The sequence below is a fragment of the Chaetodon auriga genome, chromosome 1 (genome assembly GCF_051107435.1).
Source record: "Chaetodon auriga isolate fChaAug3 chromosome 1, fChaAug3.hap1, whole genome shotgun sequence".
Taxonomy (NCBI): domain Eukaryota; kingdom Metazoa; phylum Chordata; class Actinopteri; order Chaetodontiformes; family Chaetodontidae; genus Chaetodon; species Chaetodon auriga.
Window position 1 is genome coordinate 30,737,609 of NC_135074.1, and position 24,831 is coordinate 30,762,439.

The 24,831-nt window shown below is 44.9% G+C and overlaps 5 protein-coding genes across 7 annotated transcripts; 1 reads left to right on the plus strand and 4 right to left on the minus strand.

Annotated features, from left to right (window-relative positions):
- Positions 1-189: 189 nt before the first annotated feature.
- Positions 190-4,398, minus strand: ndufs3 (NADH:ubiquinone oxidoreductase core subunit S3). Its single transcript, XM_076734304.1, has 7 exons — positions 4,306-4,398; positions 3,861-3,926; positions 2,481-2,578; positions 2,028-2,177; positions 1,276-1,401; positions 1,005-1,124; positions 190-458 (listed from the first exon to the last, which is right to left on the minus strand). The coding sequence occupies exons 1-7, from the start codon at positions 4,358-4,360 to the stop codon at positions 291-293; spliced, it is 783 nt and encodes a 260-aa protein (XP_076590419.1). The 5' UTR covers positions 4,361-4,398; the 3' UTR covers positions 190-290.
- A 470-nt stretch (positions 4,399-4,868) lies between these two features.
- ptpmt1 (protein tyrosine phosphatase mitochondrial 1) lies at positions 4,869-7,974 on the minus strand. Its single transcript, XM_076734318.1, has 4 exons — positions 7,658-7,974; positions 6,834-6,914; positions 5,727-5,918; positions 4,869-5,574 (listed from the first exon to the last, which is right to left on the minus strand). Exons 1-4 carry the CDS (start codon positions 7,802-7,804, stop codon positions 5,446-5,448), a joined length of 549 nt encoding a protein of 182 aa, XP_076590433.1. The 5' UTR covers positions 7,805-7,974; the 3' UTR covers positions 4,869-5,445.
- A 1,515-nt stretch (positions 7,975-9,489) lies between these two features.
- On the minus strand, positions 9,490-14,976 carry prc1b (protein regulator of cytokinesis 1b). 3 transcript variants are annotated; one of them, XM_076738696.1, is made up of 14 exons: positions 14,930-14,976; positions 14,542-14,674; positions 13,796-13,918; positions 13,378-13,611; positions 12,996-13,166; positions 12,675-12,824; positions 12,418-12,565; positions 12,193-12,329; positions 11,925-12,020; positions 11,685-11,831; positions 11,487-11,597; positions 11,267-11,380; positions 10,819-10,998; positions 9,490-9,651 (listed from the first exon to the last, which is right to left on the minus strand). In XM_076738696.1, exons 1-14 carry the CDS (start codon positions 14,938-14,940, stop codon positions 9,580-9,582), a joined length of 1,827 nt encoding a protein of 608 aa, XP_076594811.1. In that variant the 5' UTR covers positions 14,941-14,976; the 3' UTR covers positions 9,490-9,579. The 3 variants fall into 3 exon arrangements, with proteins under 3 accessions (XP_076594811.1, XP_076594817.1, XP_076594824.1); XM_076738709.1 differs by having other exon boundaries at positions 9,493-9,651; positions 10,896-10,998; XM_076738702.1 differs by lacking the exon at positions 11,267-11,380.
- A 374-nt stretch (positions 14,977-15,350) lies between these two features.
- On the minus strand, positions 15,351-22,326 carry vps33b (VPS33B late endosome and lysosome associated). Its single transcript, XM_076734331.1, has 23 exons — positions 21,830-22,326; positions 20,724-20,804; positions 20,562-20,623; positions 20,392-20,441; positions 20,240-20,307; positions 20,109-20,154; positions 19,940-20,034; positions 19,545-19,649; positions 19,328-19,418; positions 19,163-19,240; positions 18,931-19,004; positions 18,761-18,847; positions 18,590-18,680; positions 18,430-18,504; positions 17,995-18,059; positions 17,859-17,913; positions 17,729-17,775; positions 17,471-17,603; positions 17,269-17,342; positions 17,052-17,153; positions 16,889-16,964; positions 16,247-16,366; positions 15,351-15,587 (listed from the first exon to the last, which is right to left on the minus strand). The coding sequence occupies exons 1-23, from the start codon at positions 21,923-21,925 to the stop codon at positions 15,508-15,510; spliced, it is 1,851 nt and encodes a 616-aa protein (XP_076590446.1). The 5' UTR covers positions 21,926-22,326; the 3' UTR covers positions 15,351-15,507.
- Positions 22,307-24,600, plus strand: hddc3 (HD domain containing 3). Its single transcript, XM_076734355.1, has 4 exons — positions 22,307-22,538; positions 23,803-23,858; positions 23,993-24,233; positions 24,373-24,600. The coding sequence occupies exons 1-4, from the start codon at positions 22,427-22,429 to the stop codon at positions 24,501-24,503; spliced, it is 540 nt and encodes a 179-aa protein (XP_076590470.1). The 5' UTR covers positions 22,307-22,426; the 3' UTR covers positions 24,504-24,600.
- The last annotated feature ends 231 nt before the right edge of the window (positions 24,601-24,831 follow it).

The window sequence follows — 24,831 nt, forward strand, 5'->3', positions numbered from 1 at the left end:
GCAGACATTATTTGAGATTTATGCTCTCTGACTGGAAGCCTGAAAGCAGATGAGTGGAGGCTGTTACAGCAGCAGATGAATGATTGTGGGTTTAGATGAGAAGTTCAACACGTGTGTAATGTTCAAGCACTCATGCATGTTTAGTTATAAAGAGTATTTCTAAAAAACCACAACTCCACAGAAAATCTCTTGAGGTTTGTTCTATTAGTATTTTATTTACATAAATATTCCAGGTGTGTTTGTTGAGGGTGACACTAACAGACAGAACACGGTGGTGAAACAGAGGGACTTCATTTCTTCTCCGGGGCCTCACCAGCCTCCAGTTTGGGCGCAGCCTCTTTGGGCTCTCGGTGGGCGGGGAACACCTCCCAGGGCGTGTTCAAGTCAAACTTCCTGAACTCCTGCGACAGCTCGACGGGCTCCGCCACCACGCGTTTCACCTCGTCATCATAACGCACCTGCACGGGGAGGCGGAACGTTCTGAATGTTTGAACTCTACTTAAAGTCAGTCCAGTGTTTTTATGGACCGAAAACTGGAAATCTAAAAACAAAAAGCTAAACTACACGAGAAGTCGAGCCCGTGGTGATATCCTGATCAAAGGATGAATTTTAAATCAGATCTGTTTCCCCGGAGTGTGAAGTGTTCATCGTCGGACAGAGGGAAGTAAATAAAATGAATTTGTGTACTGTCTTCAAATCAATAATTCATTCTTTCAAGGAAGCTCGGTTTCAGGGAGGATCCAGGCCATAAATTATTCTCTCAGCACAAACTATGAAGGACTTCCAAGGCTTGTGGGAACCCTGAATCTCTCATCACGAGCTGAATAAATAAATAAAAATCACAGGAGAGTTTGAGTGTCTGGGCACAGCTTTCATCCTGCCCGTCTGAGCGACATCCTGCCAATGCGACTACATTAATATTTGGAGGATGCCAGTGAATCACACACGCCGAGGACTCGAAATAAAGCTGCCGTGTCGACGCACGTGTCGCTGGCAGGACTCACCTCCACGTATCCTGAGAGAGGGAAGTCCTTCCTGAAGGGGTGACCCTCGAAGCCGTAGTCGGTCAGAATGCGCCTCAGGTCTGGGTGGTTGGCGAAGAACACACCGAACATGTCCCATACCTGTGCAGACACAGACACACACACACACACACACACACACACACACACACACACACACACACTTTAACTTTGCATCACTGACAGCTTTACTGTTGCTGTGAAGAAAGAGGAATCCAGTAAACGCTGTGACGATGGTTGGGGCTGCACTCACCTCCCTCTCGTACCAGTTGGCAGCCTTGTGGACCGAGACCACCGAGTCCACCGGCGTTAACTCGTCCGTGTACGTCTTCACGCGGATACGAGAGTTGTAGCGTAGCGACAGCAGGCTGTAAACAATCTGCAAGGCGGCACATGTTATCACTATAAACACATTCAGACAGCTCGTTTAGATGATACGCATGTCAGAGAACGAGGACGGCCCCGCGCATAAATCTTTAACTCCCAAACATGAAGCACTTCGTTTTAGAGGAGAATGAGTGTTGACAGATGATCCTGCTGAAGTGTTACAACATGCAAACCATCAACGTAGGCGTGGATTTACAGTTCAGTGTAAAATTAAAGCCTCTGTCTGGAACAGCACTGCCGCAGCACACAGCTGTGTCACGCATCATTAGGCAGAGTCGGGCTGAAGAGCTTAAACGGTTTCATTTACTTTAGATGGAGAGAGTCGGCGTGAGGAGGCGTGTAATGGAATGCAAAATCACAAAATCACAAGTTTATCTCCAATCAAATTTTTCTTCTCATTTTTTCAGAGTTCAGTGAATTCCACCGTACAACATCCAAAATGTTTTTCTGCAGAGACAAACTCAAGCACTCACGTGTTTCACAGGTAGAAATGAGACGGAGTGGAATGACTGGAGTACAAAGGCAGCCTCTGCAGTCTTACATGTCACCATTACAACATGTTTGTTTGTTTGTGTGTGTGTTTGTGTGTGTGTGCGCGCGTGTGTGTGTGTCAGCTACCTCAAAGCGGTTCTGCCGTGTTGGGATGTCGACGGCAGTCAGATCAATCATGTTCCTGAACTGGGCGTTGGTGTGGTCCCTCAGGAAGGTCAGCACAGGGATCACTCCGTCAGGATGGATCATCACCTCCAGCTCATTGTAACAGGTCACCTACACACACACACACACACACACACACACACACACACACACACACACACACACACACACACACACACACCTCGAAGTCATCTGCATGTGTGTGAAATCTACATAAAGCCATTTGAATCGTTAGCAGGAGAAACGTTTAAGACCAGCTGAAAAGGCTGCAGAGATCGTCTTGGTTGATTCCAACATTCAGCTACAGATTTCAACTTCGATGCTCGAACACAAACTAAGCACTAAAAGGTCTTTTGGTGATTCAAGCAGGAAGCAGAGCTCAGAACTTGGACACCGATGAGCGTATGAACTGACCTGGACCTGCTGGACATATTTGGGCATCATCTCAGACACATACTCCCCAAACGCAGCGAGCTGGTTGTGAGTGACGGGATCTTTGGGTCTGACGGTGGCTGCATGAAGGACAGAGGAGACGAGGTTTAAGACGACTGAAGGACGCAGCGATTGGACAGACAGGTTTCACCGTCACTGCAGAACGGGCTGCAGTGTGACTGTTTAACGTGCTCGGGTCTGTGTGACATGTTTTGATTTTCTTGGTAACTATTTCAGGTGAATATGTGATGTTGAAATCAGTCACCGTTCACAGCAGCAGTGAGTTCTTTAACATTCACGTCAGTTTGGATCCACTGTTCATTATTCTGGTATCTACCACCATATGGATTTTGCAATACTGTCATTACTGTGAAAAATACTTCAGCATATTAAACATAATGTGCTTTACTGTGGCTGTGATAACATGCAGGTAGGGGGCTGGGTACACACTCATAGAACTGGAGTTCCATCCAGTAACTAATATTTCCCTCAGTATAACACCGACTCAAACACAAAGATGTGAAGGAAACATTATGAGCAACGCTCGCCAGTTTCTCTGTTTCTGGCTGCAAGGACCAAAACAAAAGTCCTCATCTGCTCCCACCATCCGAGGCAGTGAAGACCCAGCGGACTAACTTCAAGGAAATGTCCCCACCACAACAACAACAACAACAACAACAACAACAACAACAACAGGAAAACTGGAGGCTGGAGCCGTGTTGCCATATTTAATACTGACAGACAGTCAAGAGAAACTGTGTGAACGTAGCCAGAGCTAACGTTAGCTCCGGGCTTCATACTGCATGACAAGCTCAGCCGGTAAAGATGTTAGCCTCCCCTGCTGCGTCTGTATGTGAATGTACGTGACAAACGTGCCCTGTGGTAAACTGACTGTTGTACTTACATACTTGGATTTTCTGCCAAAGAAATGCTGTTGCCTAAATCTACCTTTTGTCTGAGAATGAATCCCATTACATTTGCTGATTAACCTGCATCATGGGGCAGATAACTCCTACCTAAAACTTCCTGTCCTCCATGAGATGTGTCTCTCACTTTGCCAATGGAGTGAGTGTGTTTTCAGTGGAGGATCCCTACATTTTACAGTACTGTGGTAAAATACTGTGTCATATCATCCGACGATCCACTGTTCCCCTCTGTCATCACCCATTTCCTCACACAAGACCCATTCATAGAAACTGGGCTTTGAAGGCTCGTTCATTTGAAATGAATTGGAATAACTCAGCTGACTCATAGTTAGCCTTGAGTTTTGGGGGGTCATGTAGCTCTAGGGGCTCCGGGCAGTTGTACAACCTTCATGGCTGCTGGTAAAGAGTCTTAACCGCTTCGGCAGTGTGTACTCACGGCTGGTCTCAGTGGTGGAGCTCTGCAGCCTGGTCTGCTGCTGCAGGAGACACGAAGTCCTTGCAACTGAAAAAAAAGCAGGAGGATGGAGTCAAAGATGAGAACAAACACGCCGCTAACAACTGGCTCTGCAGAGGGATAGTGAGGTAAAATGTGAGCAACACGCCAAGATTGACAAGCAAAGGCCCAAAACCCACTCAGAACACTCCCGAGCTCTGCTAATGCTGTCTAGATGAACTCATCCATCACAAAATCAATCTGTTATTCAAATCCGTGGAGGCTAACGCTAAGTTAGCATTAGCTAGCTCGAAGGTCACACCGGAGACATTTGACGGTTGAAAATGAGACAGAGCGGTTTTCAGTGGCGAGTAAAGGGAGATAGAGTCAAACAGATCGCTGCAGCAAACAACGTTTGCAAAGTCAAACCAGTATTTAGTCAACTTACCGTTAAGACTCCTTCCAAGACCTCCGCGGACAAACCGAACCAACGACGCCGCCATGTTTGCTCTGCAGCCGCTCTTCTTCGGGCAGAGACGCGACTGTCGGCGGTGTGGCGCCTCCTGCTGGGCCGGAGGAGAAGTGCCAGTGCCGCCCATGTAGCGTTAAACGGTCAATTTGAAGTCTCCGGGTCAATATTGAAGTGTCTCACCGAACACCAAATCATCAAATCAGAATTACTTTAAATCCCCAATTACAATTACCACAGGGAAATATGTCTCTGTGGCAGAAGTGCAGGCTCATCAACCTACTTCATACAGCAACAACTTCATTTAAGTGCAGTTTGTGTGTAGATAGTTCCTCTTCGGCTTTAGTTAAAATGGATGGGCTGCTTCCACCGTCCCAGCTGTGAAACAGCAGTGCTGTCAGTAGATTAGTATGTTTTAATGTCACTCCATCACCTAACTAGAGCAGCTTTCATGCATAAAAATATATGTTTATAAAACACACACGTTTACAAGTAATGCCTAGATGCTGAAAATAAAGTATAAACACCAAGAGACTGCACTTGTCACACAAATATTTTTATTATAATATTTTAAAGTTCTGAGGTACCAGAGCAAACTATGATAAACTGAAATAAAGTCTTTACACAGTAATTATTTGATTGCTGTGTCGTGCAGTAACGTCCTCCTCTTGTTGTGTCACCGCAGTCCAAATCCATCAAGCTCACAACAGCTCCATTAGGTGAAGTGTTTTTTCGACTTGCTGGCGGAGTCTGAAAGCATTTTTGACTGAAACAGGAAGGTGTTGGAAAACCCAAACATGGCACTGTTCAGATAATTTACAATTTTGTGTTTTCATTTCTTTAAACATAATGCTGAACTTCAGAAAGTCCTGATATAAAAATGAAAATGTTTCAGCCACAAGCAGGAAACCAGGAGCTGACTGATGTGTTGTGAAACTTCTGAATCTTAACATTTTTGAGTAAAAGAATTTGATTTAAAAACACAGCAAGGCATTTCTGCGGGGACACGTTATGATGTGGAGGATAGGCTGAACCACAGCCGTGCGTCACGTCAAGCTCCGAGTCCAGACTTCCAGCTGCTGTGTGAACACGATGGGAGGTGACCGCCGCCCCGCTCGCTCAGCCGGACTGCCCGCACACCTGCTGGTGGTATTTCCTCAGCATCTCCAGCTGAGCCGAGCGCACCAGCACGTGCGGCCGAACGGACGCCAGCTTCTGGCAGGCCTCCTCTGGAGTGCAGCAGTGTAACTGTGAGGAGGAAAGTCAAAATCAGAATCAAAGAAATGGAGTGAGAAGAGTTAGTTCGATCAAACAATCTAATTTTCTGCGCTATCCTTCTTCTAAAACCTGCCGTTGGAGTGCAGACCGGACACTGCCACCTCCCACAGTCACGTACTGACCCGAATGAGGTACGCAGCAGCCAGCGTGGCGCTGCGGGAGCGTCCCGCCTTGCAGTGGACGTACACGCTGGTTCCCTGCCCTCGGTGCTGCAGGGCGAACTCCACGCCTCGGTGCAGGTTCTCCAGGCTGGGAACGCCGGTGAGGTCGACGGTGCTCAACCTCAGCTGCTCCACCCCCGCCGCCCGCCACTCCTGCCGCCAGCACCAAACACAGGAATCATTAGTCAATGACTGGAACATGAAAAGGAGTCAGACTCAGTTCTGTTGACACTGTTGTAACAGTGGATTTCCTGGAACTTTAAATACATTACATATAATATAAAAACATAGGTTATAACCTGTCATTAATGCAGGCTCTCTCTGACGTATCTGACGAGGTTTTAGGACGGTGATGGTACGTATCGACCGTCCCTGCTCTCCTGATGTAGCTTCACTGTGTAAGTATGTGAGTGCTCTGCACACCTGAGCTCTCTGTTGCCTCTTCCTGTCTAACGGCTGCACTGGTTTTCCCTTTCTTGATAACCAGAGGCTCTTTTTACGTCATCTGGGCTCGAGCTGAACTGAGCATGCCGCAGCCTGAGCTGAGAGGGAGTTTAGGCTTTTATGGAGGGTCAACAGCGCACCGCTGGATTTATAATGCAGCACAAAACGAGCTTATTACTGCCTTTTTTAACTCAATTATCTTGTTTTAATAACCACTGGAGGCCAAATTATAACTGACAATAATATTGATCAATTGCCCTGTTAAAAACATGCCTGTTATAATCTCCTGGAGCTCATTTTATCCAACCAGCAGCCCAGGAGGAGCAAAACTTCACATCTAAGAAGCTGGAAGGAACAAATATTTGGCTTTTTTTGCTTTAAAAATTACTGAAATAATTCAATTTATCAAAATGTTTGCTGATTAATTTTCTGTTGACTGACTAATCAATTAAGTGATGATTCACTTCAGCTATAAGACACTCACCAACAGCTCAAACACAGGACAATAAAATCCATCTCTTGATCACAACAGATATGTTGGCGAATCAAACTGTAAAATCTCACACACACACACACACACACACACACACCTCTGAGAGGACGTACAAAGAGAAGTGAACTCACCTCAGCAGAGTTGCAGAAATATTTGGTTTCATACATCTCGTTCATGGTGATGACCCCTCGAACGTTTTCTGTTTCCACCAGCTGCAGAGCAACAAACACACAAACTTTGTGTGAAAAACATGAGAATGGACAAAATCTTCCAAATGTAAGATACTGATCAGTTTACAATGACTTGTTTGGATGTTATCTGCATGTATGTATACGTGTGTACGTTACAGAGAACTGGAGCTGAGCTGTGAAAATTATAAAACACAGAGTGAAAGTCTGACAGCTGCTGATGAGTTTCATACTAAATGAATAAGATGATCATTTCTTCTATTAATCATTACGTCACAAACTGAAGCCCAGAGAGATCTATTCAACTTATTTCACTCAGTATCAAGTGTCACATTTTCATCTCAGAAGCTCAAACCACCTTGATGACTAAAGACATTTCTATGTTTTTATATTTTATATTAAATAAAACAAGTTAAAATATAAAAGATTTCCAGATGACATTATCTCATATTTAGGGCTTCATATCTCACCATTTTAACTTAGCATAAACCTTTTTATTTTTATTATTCCTGGCTTTCATCCATCTTTCTGTACTTTTCCGGGTCAAATGAGCTTCCGTCATAACGTCCGTTTCTCTTATGGTTCCGTCTCTCTCGCTGATGGCTGATGTGATTAAAATCAAATTACCCAGAGAGCAGGTCACCTCAGCCGGTCTGAAAACTTTTATTCTCCTGATAAGTTTATTTCAGCTGTGAAAAGAGAGAGAAAGCAGGCAGAGAGGCCGCTGTTCGGCGTCAGCTGCTGAGGCTAACGTGTTCCGGTCTCACCTGTCCGGTCATGGATCTGAACGGCAGCGCTCCGAGGACCACAGTCTCGTCCACTCGGTCGAACCACCGCCTCGACGACAGCTTCTCCATGACAACATTGTAGGCTAACGTTGGGTAGAAAAGCAGCCTTGCTAACGCTCCGGACATGACTGAGCTACTTTTAGAAAATTGTGTAAAAGCTGAACCTTCACTGACAGTTTCCTGTGACCAGCTGTCTGTTAGCTGTGTCTGCTCCTCTTTAAGGGCTGACCTGTTAGCCGGTTAGCATGTGCTCCTCTAGGAGTTACATTCCTCCCCAGCAAGGCTGTTCCGGCAATAGTAGAACTTCCGGTAGAAATCCTTCAAAATAAAACCTGTTGTTGCGTAAAAGTGTTGCTTTTGAGCCATTTTTACAGTTTACCATTACTGTACGGTAACTGTACTCTAATTGTATTTCCGGTCTCGAATTCTATATGTGTGTTGTTTTGTGTCATTTCATGTACGTTTAAAATCTAAATTTTCTATGCTGAATTACTAATACTGAATTTTATTTTACTTCCAATGTTAAAAAACAACCAAACAAATGATACATAGTGTATAAAAAGACAGATAACAAATTACAAGCCAATCTGGGTTGGCGACTAACAACAGTGAAAGCAGCCAGAAGTCTGCAGTTTGAAGTCTGTTTCAGAGCCCTGTGAGACGAAGTCAGATAACAGCAGCTCGTCTCCACTCATGTTTAATCAACCCTGATTTGATTAAGCAGGCTTGGTGAACAGTTGACCTAAATGTTAACATCAGTCTGTCCTTCGTACTGAAAGCAAACCTCAAATCAGTTCTGACCTACTTCACTCGGTGGCAAAGTTTCATTTGTGTCAGTCATAGTTTCAGTTCTGTGACGCTGTCCTCAGACTGTATTGATTAGATTCATCTCGGCTACAGCGGAGCCAAAAATCTGTAAAACAAATAACTGACTGTGAAGTCTACACTGTTGTGTCGACAGTCAAATCAGATTCATTCATTCATACCCGACAAACATCAAACACATCTGATTTTTTGATTGACTGAATTGGTCAAATTGCCTTTATTTACTGTGTTAAGTGCAAATTGTTAGATTCTGCCACGTTTGCCAAATCTTTGTTGTAAATGTGCAAACTATTCTTCAGTAAGAACATGTGAATTTTAATATCCCGTTTGAGCTTGAGGCTGAAATAAAAAGAAAACTGTGACTCTTAAAAAAATATAATCAGTCTGTGCTTTTAAAGTGAAAATGCATTTATTATATTTTGACAAGCTTTTCCAAATCAGCCATGATGGCGCGCTGAATTCATGTGATGTAGTACATAAACTAACAGTCTAACCGGCCTGTTTAACAACAGTGACCAGTCTATGACGAGAACAGTGGATAGAGAAATATATACAAATACATAACACGTCTAAAAATAGATTTGGATGCAACAGTGTGTGTGTGAGTGTGTGTAAAATTACACGATGCGCTGCGATATATTTTCCAAAGAAATAATAAAAAAAAGTGCAAAGTACTCATAATACATTTGGCCTGTAACCCCGGATTGCATAACATTGGAAAGTTAAACTTTATTTCATCTTTCTTTGTAAAAAATGTGCAGCACAAGATGCAGAACACATTTATTACTCCTCAATGGGCAGAATTTAGAGCCAACGTAGTGTCACTTTAACTTAGGATACAAACTTTTTTCCCTCTTACACACTTTTCCAGCAGCACTGAAGACACTATATATATATATATATATATCTATATATAGAGAGAGAGATATATCTATATATCTCTCTCTATATATATATATATGTTATTACCTTCATTTACATATAAAAGCAGATAGCAGAGAAAGGTAGTGAGATCAGAATGTCACTGAAAGGATTACGATTGGACAGCTGATGCCGTCACCGTCGGGGTGCAGAGGTCACAGGTTGGTGGTGGTCGAGTTCAGGACACCGTGCTGAATCTTGGAGTTAGAGGTGTTGGACAGGTCTCGCTGTGGAAACAGAAGAAGCTGTCAAGGTCGATTCCTCGTATGTAACATGACGATACGAGGTAGAGACGAGCAGGTGTTGAAACAGCTCTGAGTCATCATGAAAAGACAAACTGAGGCGGCTGTTAGTGTGAACAGATGAATGAGTTTGAGAATGAGTTTAAACACTATAAATTCTGATCAGCTCATTCATAGAGACGTTATTTTCCTGAACTATTACAAACCCACATTTACCAGGATGCTGTCTGACAAGCCGGTAAAATTGGCTTGAAATTGCTGTTTAAGTAACTGCAGCAACACTGACGAAATGCACTTTTTCCCTTGAATGAAAACAAAGCTGCAAGACAGACGTCTGACAACAGAGCGTCAGGTGCAAAAAGGGTTTAGAAAGGCAGAGATGTAGGAATGATCATCTGTCAGAGCGGTGAAGGCTGTGGGAGTGTCAGTGGTCGTGCTGCGAGGCCACATTCAGACCGTCCTGAGCCCTGTGTGAACAAACCCGTGCCTGGGTCCAGACCTTAGGATCCACTCAGTCCAGAGAACTGACTGATTTGTCTGGCATCAGGACACACAGGTGAGAGTAACGCCCAAGGAGGAGTGATAACACTGATAACTGCTGTCGACAAGATAGACGCTGCTAGATAACACCTCAGCATTGATTGGTGGCTGATGATTGGTTAAATCGGACGCACTGTGAGACAGAAGATGGAAACAAGCTCACAAAGCTGTCCGACATCAGGCAACAAACAAACAAACAAACAGCCTCCAAAGCTGTAAATCACACCTCAGTATTACGAGTGTTACATCAGAGAAGCATCTATTGAATGTCTTTTGAAAGCTCCTTCATGGTTTTTCACACAGGGCTGACTTCGGTCTGAAGACCTGCTAACTGTGCACATTCAACCTAAAGCAGCATGACGAGTTGCTCGGCTCATTTTCTCTTTGATTAGAGGCATGCGGTCACTGAGCGTTAAAGGGGGTTAGTCTCAAGCTTTTAGGATTCCGAACACACCTTGACTGAACAGATTCAGTGTTGACCAAGTCCCTCTACAATATAAACGTACATCATTAGCATTCGTCCGTCCTCTACGGTACACTTCAATGTGTTGTTGCACAGAAATGAGGAAAAAGACGCAGACAGAACAGATTAGAGACAAAAGTGTAAATTACCACAAACTCTGAATATGTGCTGGCAACAGAGGCTATGCTGAAGTTAGGCTTTGGACTTGCAGGGGTCAGCAACGCACCACTCAGAGGAGTCCCCTTCAGCTGAGCCTCATTCTCTTTGTTACAGCCCTGCGGCCGCGGGTGGGGGGGTTTCCCGCTGCCCGGGGTCCGTGCCGCTGGAGCCTGGAGGACACAAAGCAGGAGACAACTGTCAGCTGTCCTCCTTAACAGAACAACACAGCAGTCAAGTCAGTTCAGTGGATAGAGAAGTAAACAGAGGAAGGACGGAACAAAATCATCAGGATGAACTGATGAAGCAGAGCGAGCACAAGAAAAGACATCAACTAGTTCACATCCAGCAGACGTCAAGGAAACGTTTCTGTGGAACGAGAAGGAAAGCCCGCTTTGATGTGCGTCCAACTTCTACTTCTGTCATCTTGATCAAACCAACCTTATTTGCTGAGAGAGGTGGGCGGGGCACAGGTGAGCGACAGACAGTTCCACCAAAGGCAGAGCGCATGGTGCTGTTAGGGGTGGCGCTAAAAATGCTGGAAGTCGCGTTAAACTGATGAGAGACACAGAGGGAGGAGGTTAGTGCTGACAGGCTGAAGACTGAAGAGTTTATGTTCAACAAAGATTTTCCACCGTGACGAGGAACGTGAGCCACAAACCTTTCGGGATTTATTCGGCGTCGCGGCGCCGAGGAGTCTGCGCTTGGTGGGCGTCCGCACTGCTGTTCCGTACAGCATGTCCTCCTCCATCTGCTTGCTCTTCTTGAGATGCTGTTCAGAGTGTGTGAAGAGAAAAGTCAGCACAGGTGCCAGAGATCACACCTGCTCAGCCCTCAAACGACAAAGACGCTGGTTTACCCTTTCCTGCTTCTCCTTCTCTTTCTCCACTCGGTGCAGCTCCCATCGCTCCTCCACGTACTGCAGAAACCTCTGGTTGTTCACCAGAAACTCACGGCCCTGTTCATGTTCCCACACGTCAATCTGGGCTTTTAGTTTCTTTTCAAGCTTAAAAAAGGACAAACAAAGACACATGACGATGAGTCAGTGTGAAATGAAAGATATTTTCAGCTCAGCGGCTAACAGGTGGCCGTGTGTTACCTTTGGCAGACTTTTGTGCAGCTCAGATCTCTGTTTCTCCTCTTTGAGAAGATTCCCTCCTCTGTTGGTGAATCTTGTCGGATCTGTGGCTTTTTTCTGTGAATTTAAATGAAGTTAAATTGTAATTAAAAGATATTTTCATTCAGAACGTGCACCTGGTTGTCTGTTGGTCTGTCTGGTTTAGCTCCTCTCTGAGCTTCAGGCGGATTACTGGACTGGAAAGTTTTGTTGCTGCTCTGGTTTTTGTTGGTTTCCCTTTCAGACTCACCTCCAGCTCCAGGAAGAGGCTCCAGCTTTCTTCCCACTGGTGAACTCCGTCAAAAAGCTCTCTGTGATCTTCGTAATGCTGCTTCAAGCGCTGGATCTCAGCATCGTGCAGACTCAACAGCTCTTCAGTGAAATCCTCTAAAAATGGTCATTTAGAGTCTTAGAACTTTTCTGAACTCCAATATTGTTCTGATTAAGACTAAAATGTCAAACAAAGAGAACCCACCGCTAAAATATGGTGCAAACGCCTGCCGCTGGTCGATGCTGAGGAAGCACTTTTCCCAAAGCACAGCGATCTCGGAGCGGATGGCGTCAGTGACGTTACGGATGTTAAGCAGCTTGAGCTCCTCCAGACGCTGAACTTCTGCTCGTAACTGAGGAAGGAAACGAAAGAGTCAACTGAAGAGTAAAAACAGCCCTGACAGTCCTAAATGACCATGAACAAGAGAAAAACCAAAAACCGATGAAGTCGAATCTTCTCACCGCTTCCAGGTTCCTCTTCTTGGATGTGACCATGTGGTCGCTGAAGGCCTCTCTCTCCTGCTGGGGCACCTGCAGTCGGTCCCACAGCTGCTGGATCTTCTCTCTGTGATTCTCACACATCGCCTCGTTCTCTGCTTTACGCTCTTCCAGCTGCAGGATCAACAGGACACAAAGCTGCATCAGTTACCAACTCGCCCAACTTGTACACATTTGACCGCACGATATAAAACATGCAGCATCAGACAGTCAGCTTCCAGGGCCGAATGTAATTTGATAAAAAAATGACTTGAATGAAAGAGTACAGAAATAAAGAAATCTTACCTGACAAACAAGCAGCTTGAGTGATGTGATATTGTCTCTGGAGAGGCAAAAAGAGTCCTCGTCCTCACAGACGACGTCCTTCTCGAAGCTGGTCTCAGGGATGTGGTCCAGCTCTTCCATGTACAAGATGATCTGCCGTTTGAGGTCCATGAACTCACCATACCGCCTGGCCTGAAAACACGAGAGCAGCGCAGTGCAGATTAAACTGTGCTTCCCAATGTGAGGGCAGACTTTTTATCCTGTCGACGTAAGTCTCAGTAGAAGCAAACTGTGATGTATCAGGTTACAAATAAACACCGTACACAAGTAGTGGGATTACATTTCAAGCAGCTTCAATGTCATCGTTAAGAGGAGGATGTGACAGCACGAAGCGAGCGCCCACCTTCTCTGCGTTCTGGTTAGCGACGTGCTGGTGGAAGTTCTCCAGCTGTTCCAGTGAGGGCACAGAGTCCGGAGAGATGCCGTAGGGCATGGAGCACAGGATGTCGCACAGCTCCTGGTCCTGGTCCACCAGAACCTTCAGCTGCTGCATCCGCCGAGTCTTCTCCTTCATCAGAGCGTCCAGCTGAGTGCGGATGTTCTTCTCTAGCTGGAGCATGCTGATGCCTCTTTCCTCCTGAGCGGACAGCAGACAGGAGACAACAACAAATTCACTTCACAAGATGTTTCTCAAGCCAGCGTTTTATCTCTTTACGATCACAGGTAATAACTGCATGAAATCTAGAGCTAGCAACTTCACTTTGCTGGTGGCATTAAAAATACTGGTTTCTTAGCACTGAGGATGTTACAGATGTTGTTACCTCAAACACAGGCAGCTGAAGTTCCAGGCAGATTTTCTCCATTTCTGTCTTGCATGTTCCAATATTGTGTATGAGCCTCTTTTTCAGAGATTCCTCCTCTTTGATCATCATATCTAATAAGTTCTGGTGGATAAAAACAACAGATTAATCAGCATTATGCAGATGGATGAGTGTACACATTAAGGTTTTTAACACTTTTTTTTATCTTGACTCTTTTTTGCTTTTTGTAATACTTAAAAACCGGCCAACGTTTTTAGGCTCTTTTCACTGTGACATCCATCAATGTCCACATTTCTGAGATAAACCTCAGATCATGGTAAAATCAGTCCATCCGACACATGTGACAGATAATAACAAAGAAAACAGAGTACAGATGTGACACATACATACATGTATGTATTTATGTATGTATGTATGTATGTATAAGGTCATCTGGACATGCTAACAGCATTACAATATTGTGTTTTTGACCCTATGAAAATGCCCTAATCAACACATCTTGTCCTAAGTCTTAATTTTCAGATGTTTTAAACTCTATGTCAATATCACCCCTCCAGTATCAGCCAGGATCTTGTGAGTGTCAATAGCTGCAACCCAAAACTAAAACCTCCGCTTTGTTAGCTAATGAATAGACGACATGAGTGTAGTTTCACTCATCGTTGGCCTCCTCCTCCTCCTCTGAACTGAGGAAACAGCAGGTTTACCACAGGTTTCGCCACACGTCCACAGCCACGCTCATGTCTCACCTTGATGTGGTCCTTGACCACATTGGTCCTCTGTAGTCTCTGGTCCTCTGGGATTCCGATTTCCTCCCAGATGTCCTTCAGCGCGCACAGCGCTTTATTCAGGCACGACACCGACTCGGCTGCGAGCACCTCGCTGCGAGGACGGAAATGTCCAGCGAGAGCCAGAGTCAACCCGTTAATCTCATAATAAAACCACGTAAAACAAGCAAACCGAAGAAAACACACAGAACTCACTGATCTGATCGGGCTAACCGTCAGTTTAGCTAACGTTAGCTAGTTAGTTAACGCCAAGTTGATCAGCTACTCGCTATCGCGTCTATTTTATATCAACAAACGTTATTTTACTTTCTACAAACAGACTCTATGGAGAAAACAGTTTCGACCTTACCTCCTTCTCATCGTTAATGTCCAGACTCTGAGGCGTGTGTTGGTGAACACTTTAAAATGACCCAAACTTGCTGACGGACAAGCGGAGGGTCGCTGCTCTGGCTGCTCTCGCTTCAGTCTGTTTGTACAGTTCAAAATACGCTCACATCGGCGTTCTGCGGTCTGATTGGCTCATTCTGTGAGAGCGCGTGTTGCATCAAACCAACGACGGCCGGCGGACTTCGACTCCCCCTCCTACAGAGAGACCCGCCCATCGCCGATCGACTAATGAATAAAAACAAACGCACCGGTTTCATGGAGGGTGTGGTGACGTATGTTAGCGGCAGTTTGACACTTCATGCAACAATGACGCTGTTGTTAATTATAGACAGAAGAATTCAGAGCAGTTCGACCCTCAGACAAGCCGAAAGAAAACAAGCAGCACGCGTATTAAAAACATTTATTCATTTTGTACATCTTTGCACCTCTTTCGCTGTAAGACACAGACTCTTTATATGCATATGTTCATATGTTCATCCAGCGCTGCAGGGAAAGCAGGACAGTGTCCGCAGGAATGTCTCAGTTTGTGTCCCTCAGGCTTCATACATGGTTGTCCAGCAGCGCCTCGATCAGTCTTGAACTGTTTGTAATGGCAGTTGTTACCACAATGAATTTATAACCTGGAAACAGAAAGAAGTAACGTTTATTTAAGTCATTTTAACCTTCATTCAGCTCTTTTGTCACAAAGGGACATGTCTCCATAAGGCTTTCTGCTATGGGTCTGTAACTTTCCACTAATTTCTAAGCAGTTTCATGGAAAGAATTCATGGATTTGGTACACCTCCAGTTAATTAAATCCATCGTCCGTGAAAACAAAGTCAGCTGAACATGCAAAAATGTGGAATTTGTCCACAGAAAAGCATAAAAGTAGACATACATGGATGTTACATTTTCCAGTAACTAAGAATGAATTAATTTAAAGAAAATATGGGTTACAGCCCAATCATGTGTTACACATTCTTCTCTGTAGGTTTATTTATTTTTCTATAATAGAAAGAGACACAAAAAGGTGGAAATTCTTGTTTTTAGTTAACCAATACTGCTGAATGTGATGTGACATGTTTCTGAGGGATTCATCTCTGGAAGAAAGTTCAGTTTCTTCTGTGGATGTCTGGTACCAAAAGAATGCGAGACACGTCGTACCATCCGACCAATATCTTCTACACTACCAATTATATTACATTTCAATTCAATTCAAAGGCTTCTGTCTGTCAGGTTCACATTCAGGGCCAAACAGCAGCAGCGTTCTCCCGTAACATCAGCGTTCGGCCTCGTTTACCTCTCTCTCTGCCGAGGAAACGCAGGGCTGAAATCTCAGAGAAGGTGCAGCCGCCGAGGAACATGACGAGAATGATGCGCTGGGCGTCGTTTTTCACTCTTGAATCGGCGCCGTTGCTGCCTGGTGAGAGAAAAAACCTTCAGCATTCATCAGTTCAGAGCATTCAGAAGTGGCTCGACTCGTTCTGTCTGAACAGTCGGTACGTTTGCAGGCACTCAGGAAACGAGGCTCCTCGCAGAAATCAGGTCACACCTGTATACAAGCAGGTCAGTAATCCTATTTCTCCCTCACTCCCACCAAGTCTTACTTATCATAACTGTATTGTACAGCTACAATTTCCTGTTTCCTCATTGCTTTTCTGTATCAAAGCATTTGGACTGACAGAAGTTTACAATGAAAATATACCTGAAATTGACTAAAAGCGCTGGAAACCAACTAAATGAGACTTCTAGAGGCGACTTTGTGTTAGTTCCAGAATTCAGTCCGACTTAGAATTAAATTATTTGGAGTATGAGGATGAATCTCAAGTGTAATGATCTTTCCTCTCATCCCGCCAGTGTGAAGCCTTTGTCCTGTCATTTTGTAGAAGAAGCCAAAAATAACCTGAACTCAACAGCCTGTTAAATAAAACACTGTATTAACCTGTAACAGCGAATTCGTGCCCATTGAGCAGCCTGGTGACTTCTTCGAGCCCCGTCCAGCTGTCTCGCTCCAGCACCTGCAGATGACCACACCAGGAGCAGCGTTAAGGAACGTTTCATGAGTCGGATCCTGTGGAAAAACTAAATCCCACCGGTTTCCTCACCTGCTCGATGAGTTTGCAGCTCAGAGGCACGTAGGCGCCGCTGAAGATGTAAGCCATGTCTCGTGGGACGCGCAGGTCGTATTCTTCACCTGACTTTGGTACCTGTACATAAAATATGATGATATGACACATTTAAGACAAAAAAAAAAAACCTGCTGAATGACGTTCTGTGACATGATGGACATTCATTTTGGAGCAAAGGATGATGAGAAATTACCAGGTTGAGTTTCCGGCTCAGAGCTCTGAAATTGCTCTTCTTGGCGAGTGATGAGAAGGCGTCGGTCAGCTTTCCTGGAAAAAACCAAAGAATCAAAGAAGCAGTACGGAGGATGATGATGATGATGATGATGAAATCTGTCTCCGTCAGGTCTGTGTGTATGTGGAGACGCTGAGCGGATGCAAAACGAAGCCCGTCTCACCTGCTGTTCTGTCGTTGACCAGTTTGCCCACTTTGCTCTCCATAACCGTGAGCGTCTCCCCCGGCTGCTGCTCCACCAGCAGCCCCAGCTGCCTCAGGTTGCCAAACGTGAGCAGGTGGTCCACGCCGTAGCTCTGACGCCGTCGAACAGAGACAACGTCACACAGAGCAGAACTTTTTTCTGTCTGAGACTTTCAGAAACGTGAACTGAAGGTTAGTTTGGGAGATGGAAAACAGTCTCAGACACGCTGAAGCTCACCTGCAGATACTGTGCTTTTAATGACCGGTAATCTTTCGGCAGGAGTCCTGTGAGAGAAAAACAAAAAAATCTGTTGTTAAAACGGCATTTTAGACATTTTTCATGAAGCAGTTATATGAAGACAACCCACCGTTTTCTGTGATAGACAGAAGACAAAGCAGCCTCAGACTTTCTATCATGGACACCTTCAAAAACAGAAAATAAATAAGCTTCCAGCATATTATTATTAATTATTTCACCCGTTCGTCCATCAGACTGTTAATCACCTGTCTGTTAATGTGCTCCTCGATGAACGAGATGCATTCACGGATTTCAAATCCTTCAAGTAGAGCTGGAACAGAAAACAGATTTCAGACTACAGACAGAGGACAGACAGGGGACAGACAGAGGACAGACAGAGGACAGACAGGGGACAGAGCAGAGGACAGACAGAGGACAGAGCAGAGGACAGACAGGGGACAGACAGAGGACAAATGGGGGCAGACAGAGGACAGAGCAGAGGACAGACAGGGGACAGACAGAGGACAGACAGAGGACAGAGCAGAGGACAGACAGGGGACAGACAGAGGACAAACGGGGGGCAGACAGAGGACAGAGCAGAGGACAGACAGGGGACAGACAGAGGACAGAGCAGAGGACAGACAGGGGACAGACAGAGGACAGACAGAGGACAGACAGAGGACAGAGCAGAGCATTCTCACAGTGTTCAGTCTTCAACAGCTCCTGAAAATCCTGCTTTGTCTTCTTCTTCATGATGGACTCGCAGGCTCCGATGTCTGGAAGAGAAGCGACGGTGAGCGAGCAGCTTTGCTAACATGATGTGAGAGTGAGCGACACACAGCGAGCAGCTGCTCCACTCACGCAGGCTGAGAAGACGATGTTCCTGCTTCAACCCTTTCAGTTCCTCCGAAACAAACGTCTTCATCTGCTTTATGTCCATCCCCCGACGCTTCTGCAGCATCAGTAAAGGAAACAGCGTCAGCTACGCCGCCGCGACACAATGACTGACGCGGGTCACTCACGTGTACTCACATCGTACGCAGTCTGCAGATTTCTGGCTTTCTGACTGAGAAAACCGAAGACGTTGGAGAAATGCTCGTTCCTGATTTCACCGAACACCTGTGAGACACGTCAGAGTTCAGACATTAACGTCAAGCCGCGACGATGAAAGCTGCGCGGCCGACGGCTCGGCGCTGACCTACCTTATCCTGAGAGTTCACCATGACTTTGACACTTTTGTCTGAGGAGGTAACATCAGGTCCGAACTCCACACACCCTGCAGAAGAGATGCAGCCATGTTCATGTTATTCAGGTGTTTCAGTGTTTGTGAAACACGAGTTCAGACATGTGACTCTCAGATTTAAACAGTGTTTGCAGATTTCTCTGCCTTCGCGTGGACACGGTCTCGGTGTCCTTTGACACTTTGATACCCACCACATTTGATTCTAAACACATCATCTACGAGTCCTTCATAGACAACTTGTGAGCACAGCGGAGTGACGAAGTCCACATCTGCAAAGACAAAGACAGCGTCAGCGAGGAAACACGCGCAGCTCAGCATGTCATCCACTCGGAGACGGACGCGCGGCTGCGCCTCACCTCTGTCGATAAGAAAAACTTTTCCTATTTCAGCCTGACGAGCTCTTTGTTCTCCTTCTTCGACCTGCTCCCTCCACGACTCGTACGCCATCTGGAACCAGACACAACGAACGGACAGTCAGTCCTCCATCGTGAGCATCTGGAAACCAGGACGAGCCAAAACACACGACAGTGGCTCTGAAAGTTCAACTCGACCACACCGCGGTTTTTACTGCACCTTGGAGCATCGTCCGATCCCGTAGATCTTTGAGAAGGGGCCGTAGAGGGAGTGAAGGAGGTGCAGGGCGCTGCCGGCTGTCCTCACCCACCGCTGGTCCCCCGCCTGCGTGAAGAGACACAACCTGACGCACCTGCGCTGCACTTCGGTGCTGTTTATCTCCTACTTAAACACTGGTTCAAATAATAATCAATTTCTCACATTTTTCACAATTTTCACAGTTTAATTGAAAACAATCATTGGTTGCAGCCTAAATGTGCAGCCGAGGTGAAACCAAAGAATTTTATGGAACTTTTTTTAAACAAGTAATCATCAATTGTGATCAGAATCATTATCATTGTGTTAATGAACCAAAGAACCCGTCAACACTTTCAGACGCGGTGCACATTAGTTACCAGGAAGTTGTCTCTGAAGAATTCTGGCAGCTCCAGACTGATGATGTCATCGTCAAGCGGAAGCAGGTAGAAAGCCCACTCATCAGTGGTCACATCTGTGGGAGGGCAAAGGTCAGCACTGATCACTGCTACTAAAACACAGAGTGAAGAAGGAAGGAGGCTCACGTACCACCGAAGATCCCCTGCTCCTCCAGCACCGCCTCGCACGCGTAGAACTGCAGGACACCAGAGGGTCAGCAGGTAAACATCAAGACCCTCACCCAAAACCAACCACAGCAAACAGCAGCAGGGCGGAAATACCTTCTGAGGGGTAAAGATGATCTTGTATCTCCTAAATTTTCCTGCTGCCTTGTCTGCATTGGCCACATCTGGAACGAGAAGCAGCGTCACGTGATGTTTTCCTTCATTAAAACTTTCAAACTATCACAGAGCCTTCGTCCAGCTCCTCTTACCACAGATCCATTTCACAGTTTTTATTCTTGGCCGGATCAGAAAACAGAGCCTGTAAGAGAGCAACGCCACAAGGTCAAGCAGTCACATCAGGCGTGTGTGTGCGTGTGTGTGTGTGTGTGTGTGTGTGTGTGTGTGTGTGTGTGTGTGTGGAGGAGGCTGCAGGGCTCACTGGTCTGAGGTGCTGATAACAGGTTTGTATTCCACTTTGTAGAGTTTGTCGACTTCATGTTGCTGTAAAAAAAAAAAGGTACAAAATATTTGAAAGCGATACTGGAAACTGCAGTTTTTCTCAACCCGAACCGTCAGACGTGTCACAGCTGATGAGGGTCACCTTCAGTGTCGACACATTAGCAATACGATCCAGCGGGCTCATCAGGTCCCCCTCGATGAAGAGGTCCTTCTTCCCCGGGAGCTGCACGACAAAGAGGAGAAGACAGAGGAGTGAAGACAGAGTCGAGGACAATCCGTCCAACAACAAACACACAGTTTGTTTTCTGCTCTTCACGACACAGCGAGGATTCACTCTCCACTAAAATTAAAAACTATTTGGTGACATTACAGAGTAAAAACATTTACTTCCAGCTAAGAGCTGGAGAACAGCACAAATAAAAACACGTGTGATCTTTTCCTGAACACTTTTCCTCGACCTCGGTGGAAAACGTCATGAGGTCGAGGAAAGACGCGAAGGAGAAATCATGAGGAGGAGACGACAGCAGCGCAGAGAGAATCTGACTGTGGTCAGTATGAATGCATGACTGCTTTAAACGCTGCTGCTGCTGCTGCAAGGAATTGTGGGTCAGCATTCTCTTCTTTCCTTCTGTAAAGGCTGGTCCAGTGCACCCTGCGCTAAAAATAAGTAAGGAAGCTTTAAAGCACCTTTCGTTGGCATGTAGAGAAAACATGAAGCTCTTATCATGGCTCTGAACGATCCCCAACGTCGGATCTGAAACAGTTTCTCATGTTTAACAAGCGATGTGACACTTGACACTTGAAGGAGGGAGAATAAAATCCAATTCAGACATTTAATTGGTGATGCATAACCTGTATACACTGAATATCAAACACACAGACAGTTATTCAGTGTAGGTTTAAGTCTTTTTTTGTGATTTGTTGGCAATAAGAATAACAGAGAACTTCAAAGCAAAACATTTCACCTGTGACCTACACCTGCCGTGCCACCACAGATGGGGCGTGGTCAGAAAGGTAACAGCTGCTTCGTAATTGCTCACAGTCTGAAATCTCATTCAGAGAAAAAGCATCCTTCATTTCTCCTTTTGCTTATAGTCATCTGTATGTTCGGTCGATGCCCAATAATAAAAACACTGACATCAGCTGTTTCCACATGGCAGCCATATCACTGCTGGCATGTTTGCAGTAGGAGCCAGGTGGCAGCCAGCCAAGTAAATTCAGCAGAGACACATTGTGGCTTGTTCCTACCTGTTCCAGCAGGTAGATGAGCTGATCTCTGGCCAGCCTCTTGAGCAGAGAGAAGTCAGGGAGCTCCGGGGAATCTCTCCTGGTGCTGTGAGCCATCCTGGGCCACAACGGCGACAAGACAAAAATCACCCAGAAACCAAACAAAGGACCTCATATAACGGTAGAACGCCAGGAAGAGACTGTGTAATGACAGAGAGGCTACAAGAAACAGAAGCACACGGATGGGGCAAGAATCTCAGCTGTTCACCTGCTAGCTAGGTTAGCTTGTTGGCTAAAAACACACCCTTCACATGACACGTATTTTAAAGAAAACGATCGGGGTTAAGATACTGTCACTGATATGAAAGTAATTTCACAAAAATATTCAAGACGGAAAATTAAGCAGTGACGTTCTGTCAAAACTTCATCAAGAATGCGTTTACGCGATGTTTGAAACTGCCTGCTTCCGTAGCTACATAAATGGAAGTAATCCCATCGTCAGCTGTTTCTACCCGGACGCCACAAAGAACGGACTGGTACACTGCCTAAGAAGAGAGCGACGTCGGAGTTGAAATTACCTGAGTCAGATTTTTTTCTTCCTTTAAATTGTTTTACAGCATGAATTCAGACGCAGTTTTATTGTTAGAGACTGTTCATTTTGCCGCAGAGAAACATCGTAACCAACGCCGTAAAGATACAGAACAAACGCCGTACATTAATCACCCCATTGGTAGGTAGGAGTCTTTTTACTTTGTTGTGATGCCTTCAGGCGCTGCTCGAAAATCTTCAACACTGAGGACTTATAACTTTAGACTTTAGACTGCTTCTTTATTGATCCCAATCTGGGAAATTGTTTTGTTGCAGTAGTAATGAACCAAAAACATACAGACGACCATAGAATATATACAAGAATTTATGAAGTAAACAAAAAAGTGACAAAAAGCAGCAGTGAATACAAGATAAAACTAAATGTAAATATAAATCTGTAAATATAAATAAATGTTGTGAAAGGTCAGAGTAAGAACTTGGGTCTCGACAAATGACATCATAAATATCTTAGGACATTATTCTTATTCTCATTCTTCTTTTTCTTCTTACTATTATTGTACTATAGCAGAGAGCAAACTTGAACGCCAACATATTGTTTGTCACTGTAGCCACAGAAACAGTATGTTGGCATTCAGTTTGTTGTCTGCTGTAGTTTAAAACCTTCTCAAAGTCACTCACTGTGTGGTACTGCCTTCATAAATGAAGTATTAGTTGGGATATAATAACCCTATTTATATATTACTAGCACTATTGCAAAGCCTTTCAAATTTACTTAAATAGAAGCTATTTATCTCCTGTATTTGAAGTTGTGCTTACAACACAATCTGAATAACATGTAGTGCCACAAGGATCTGTCTGAGGACCTTCATTATTTCTAATTAATCAGGGTTTGTAAATCATCTGTCCTCATTTTGTTTGCTGATGGTAAGAAATTATTTTTTAATAATAAAAAGTAATAATGAAGAAATTCTTTGAGTTACAGTTTGTTTTCAAATTAATAAGTTTTCATAAAGTAGCTGAAGTAAAATTTCAACATATTTGTGGGGAAAAACAGAAAATGTATTGAGGATGTTACTGAAGTGTCAGTGGAACACAGAGTTTCATGTTTTCTGGGTACTTTGGGCGAAGTTGAAGTGGAAAACAAACAATGAGGTATCACTCACAAAGTTATGTTTGTTTATGAAATGTTAATATTTAGCACCTTGAACAACTTTGCCACTAAATTTTTTTTTTTTTTGTCATTAACTTCTTCATCTGTTTGGATCGCAGTGAACAGACAGCTGAGTGTTTTATGTCTGAGACTCTCCTCGTCGTGTCGATGACTTGGTTGAATGGTTCACGTCCACTCAGTTTATAATCTTGATGTTTGTGGCAGCAGCTGAACACAGTGAGAGCTCTTGTTGATTTTCCTCTCTGATACTCACAGCTGTGTGTGTACTTTTAAGGAGTAGCCAGAATCCTCAGCCACGAAGGAGGCGTCACAGACATCGAGGTTTTGCAAGTATGTTATCAGTCAGTTGCTGTCAGTGAACACTGTCACAGCCGGCACTTGTTGTGTTACTCAGGCTGTGTGTGTCTGTGTGTGTGTGTGTGTGTGTGTGTGTGTGTGTGTGTGTGTGTGTGTGTGTGTTGCAGGCCGCTCTGCTTCACGACACGGTGGAGGACACGGACACCTCTCCCGCAGAGCTCGAAGCAAAGTTCGGACCGATCGTCGCTCGTATCGTTCAGGAGGTGACGGATGACAAAAGCTTGCCCAAACAGGAGAGGAAGCGCCAGCAGGTGGAACATGCGCCTCACTGCAGCCGCCAAGCCAAACTGGTCAAACTGGCTGATAAACTGTACAACCTGAGGGACCTGAACCGCTGCACACCTGTCGGTCAGCACCTTCGTCTCACTGTCACTGCTCCTTTTTTTTCAGGACTTCATTCAAGTTTTAAAAGGTTCAGAAAGCAATACAAGTAGATTTACTCGTGTTTTTATTCATTTATGATTTTATCCATGTGTGTGTTTGGCAGGTTGGACAGCCGAGCGGGTCCAGGAGTATTTTGTGTGGGCCTGTGAGGTGGTGAAAGGCCTGAGAGGGGCCAGCTCAGTTCTGGAGGAGAAGCTGGACGAGCTGTTCAGACAGAGAGGAGTCCAGCTCTGACACCACGGCCGCAACGCAGGGGAAAACACGATGTTCAAACGACAAATCAAATGCGCTTTCATTTCTAAATTATGCAAATAAATGAAATTTCATACACATCTGTGTGTGCTCTAATTTCTTTGTTCATATTTTGGTTGTTCAGATGAATTGAGGTTATGCTGACAGCTTGGTGTAGTGACATCTAGTGTCTTTATGAGCATTAGAATGAGTATTACTGTTGTATTAGTTATCAGTTAATGGATGTGATTTCGACACTCCGGGTCAGTCACTCTTTCTTTATAATCGGAGTTTGCAGTACGTGACCTACAGCATGATACTAAGCAACTTT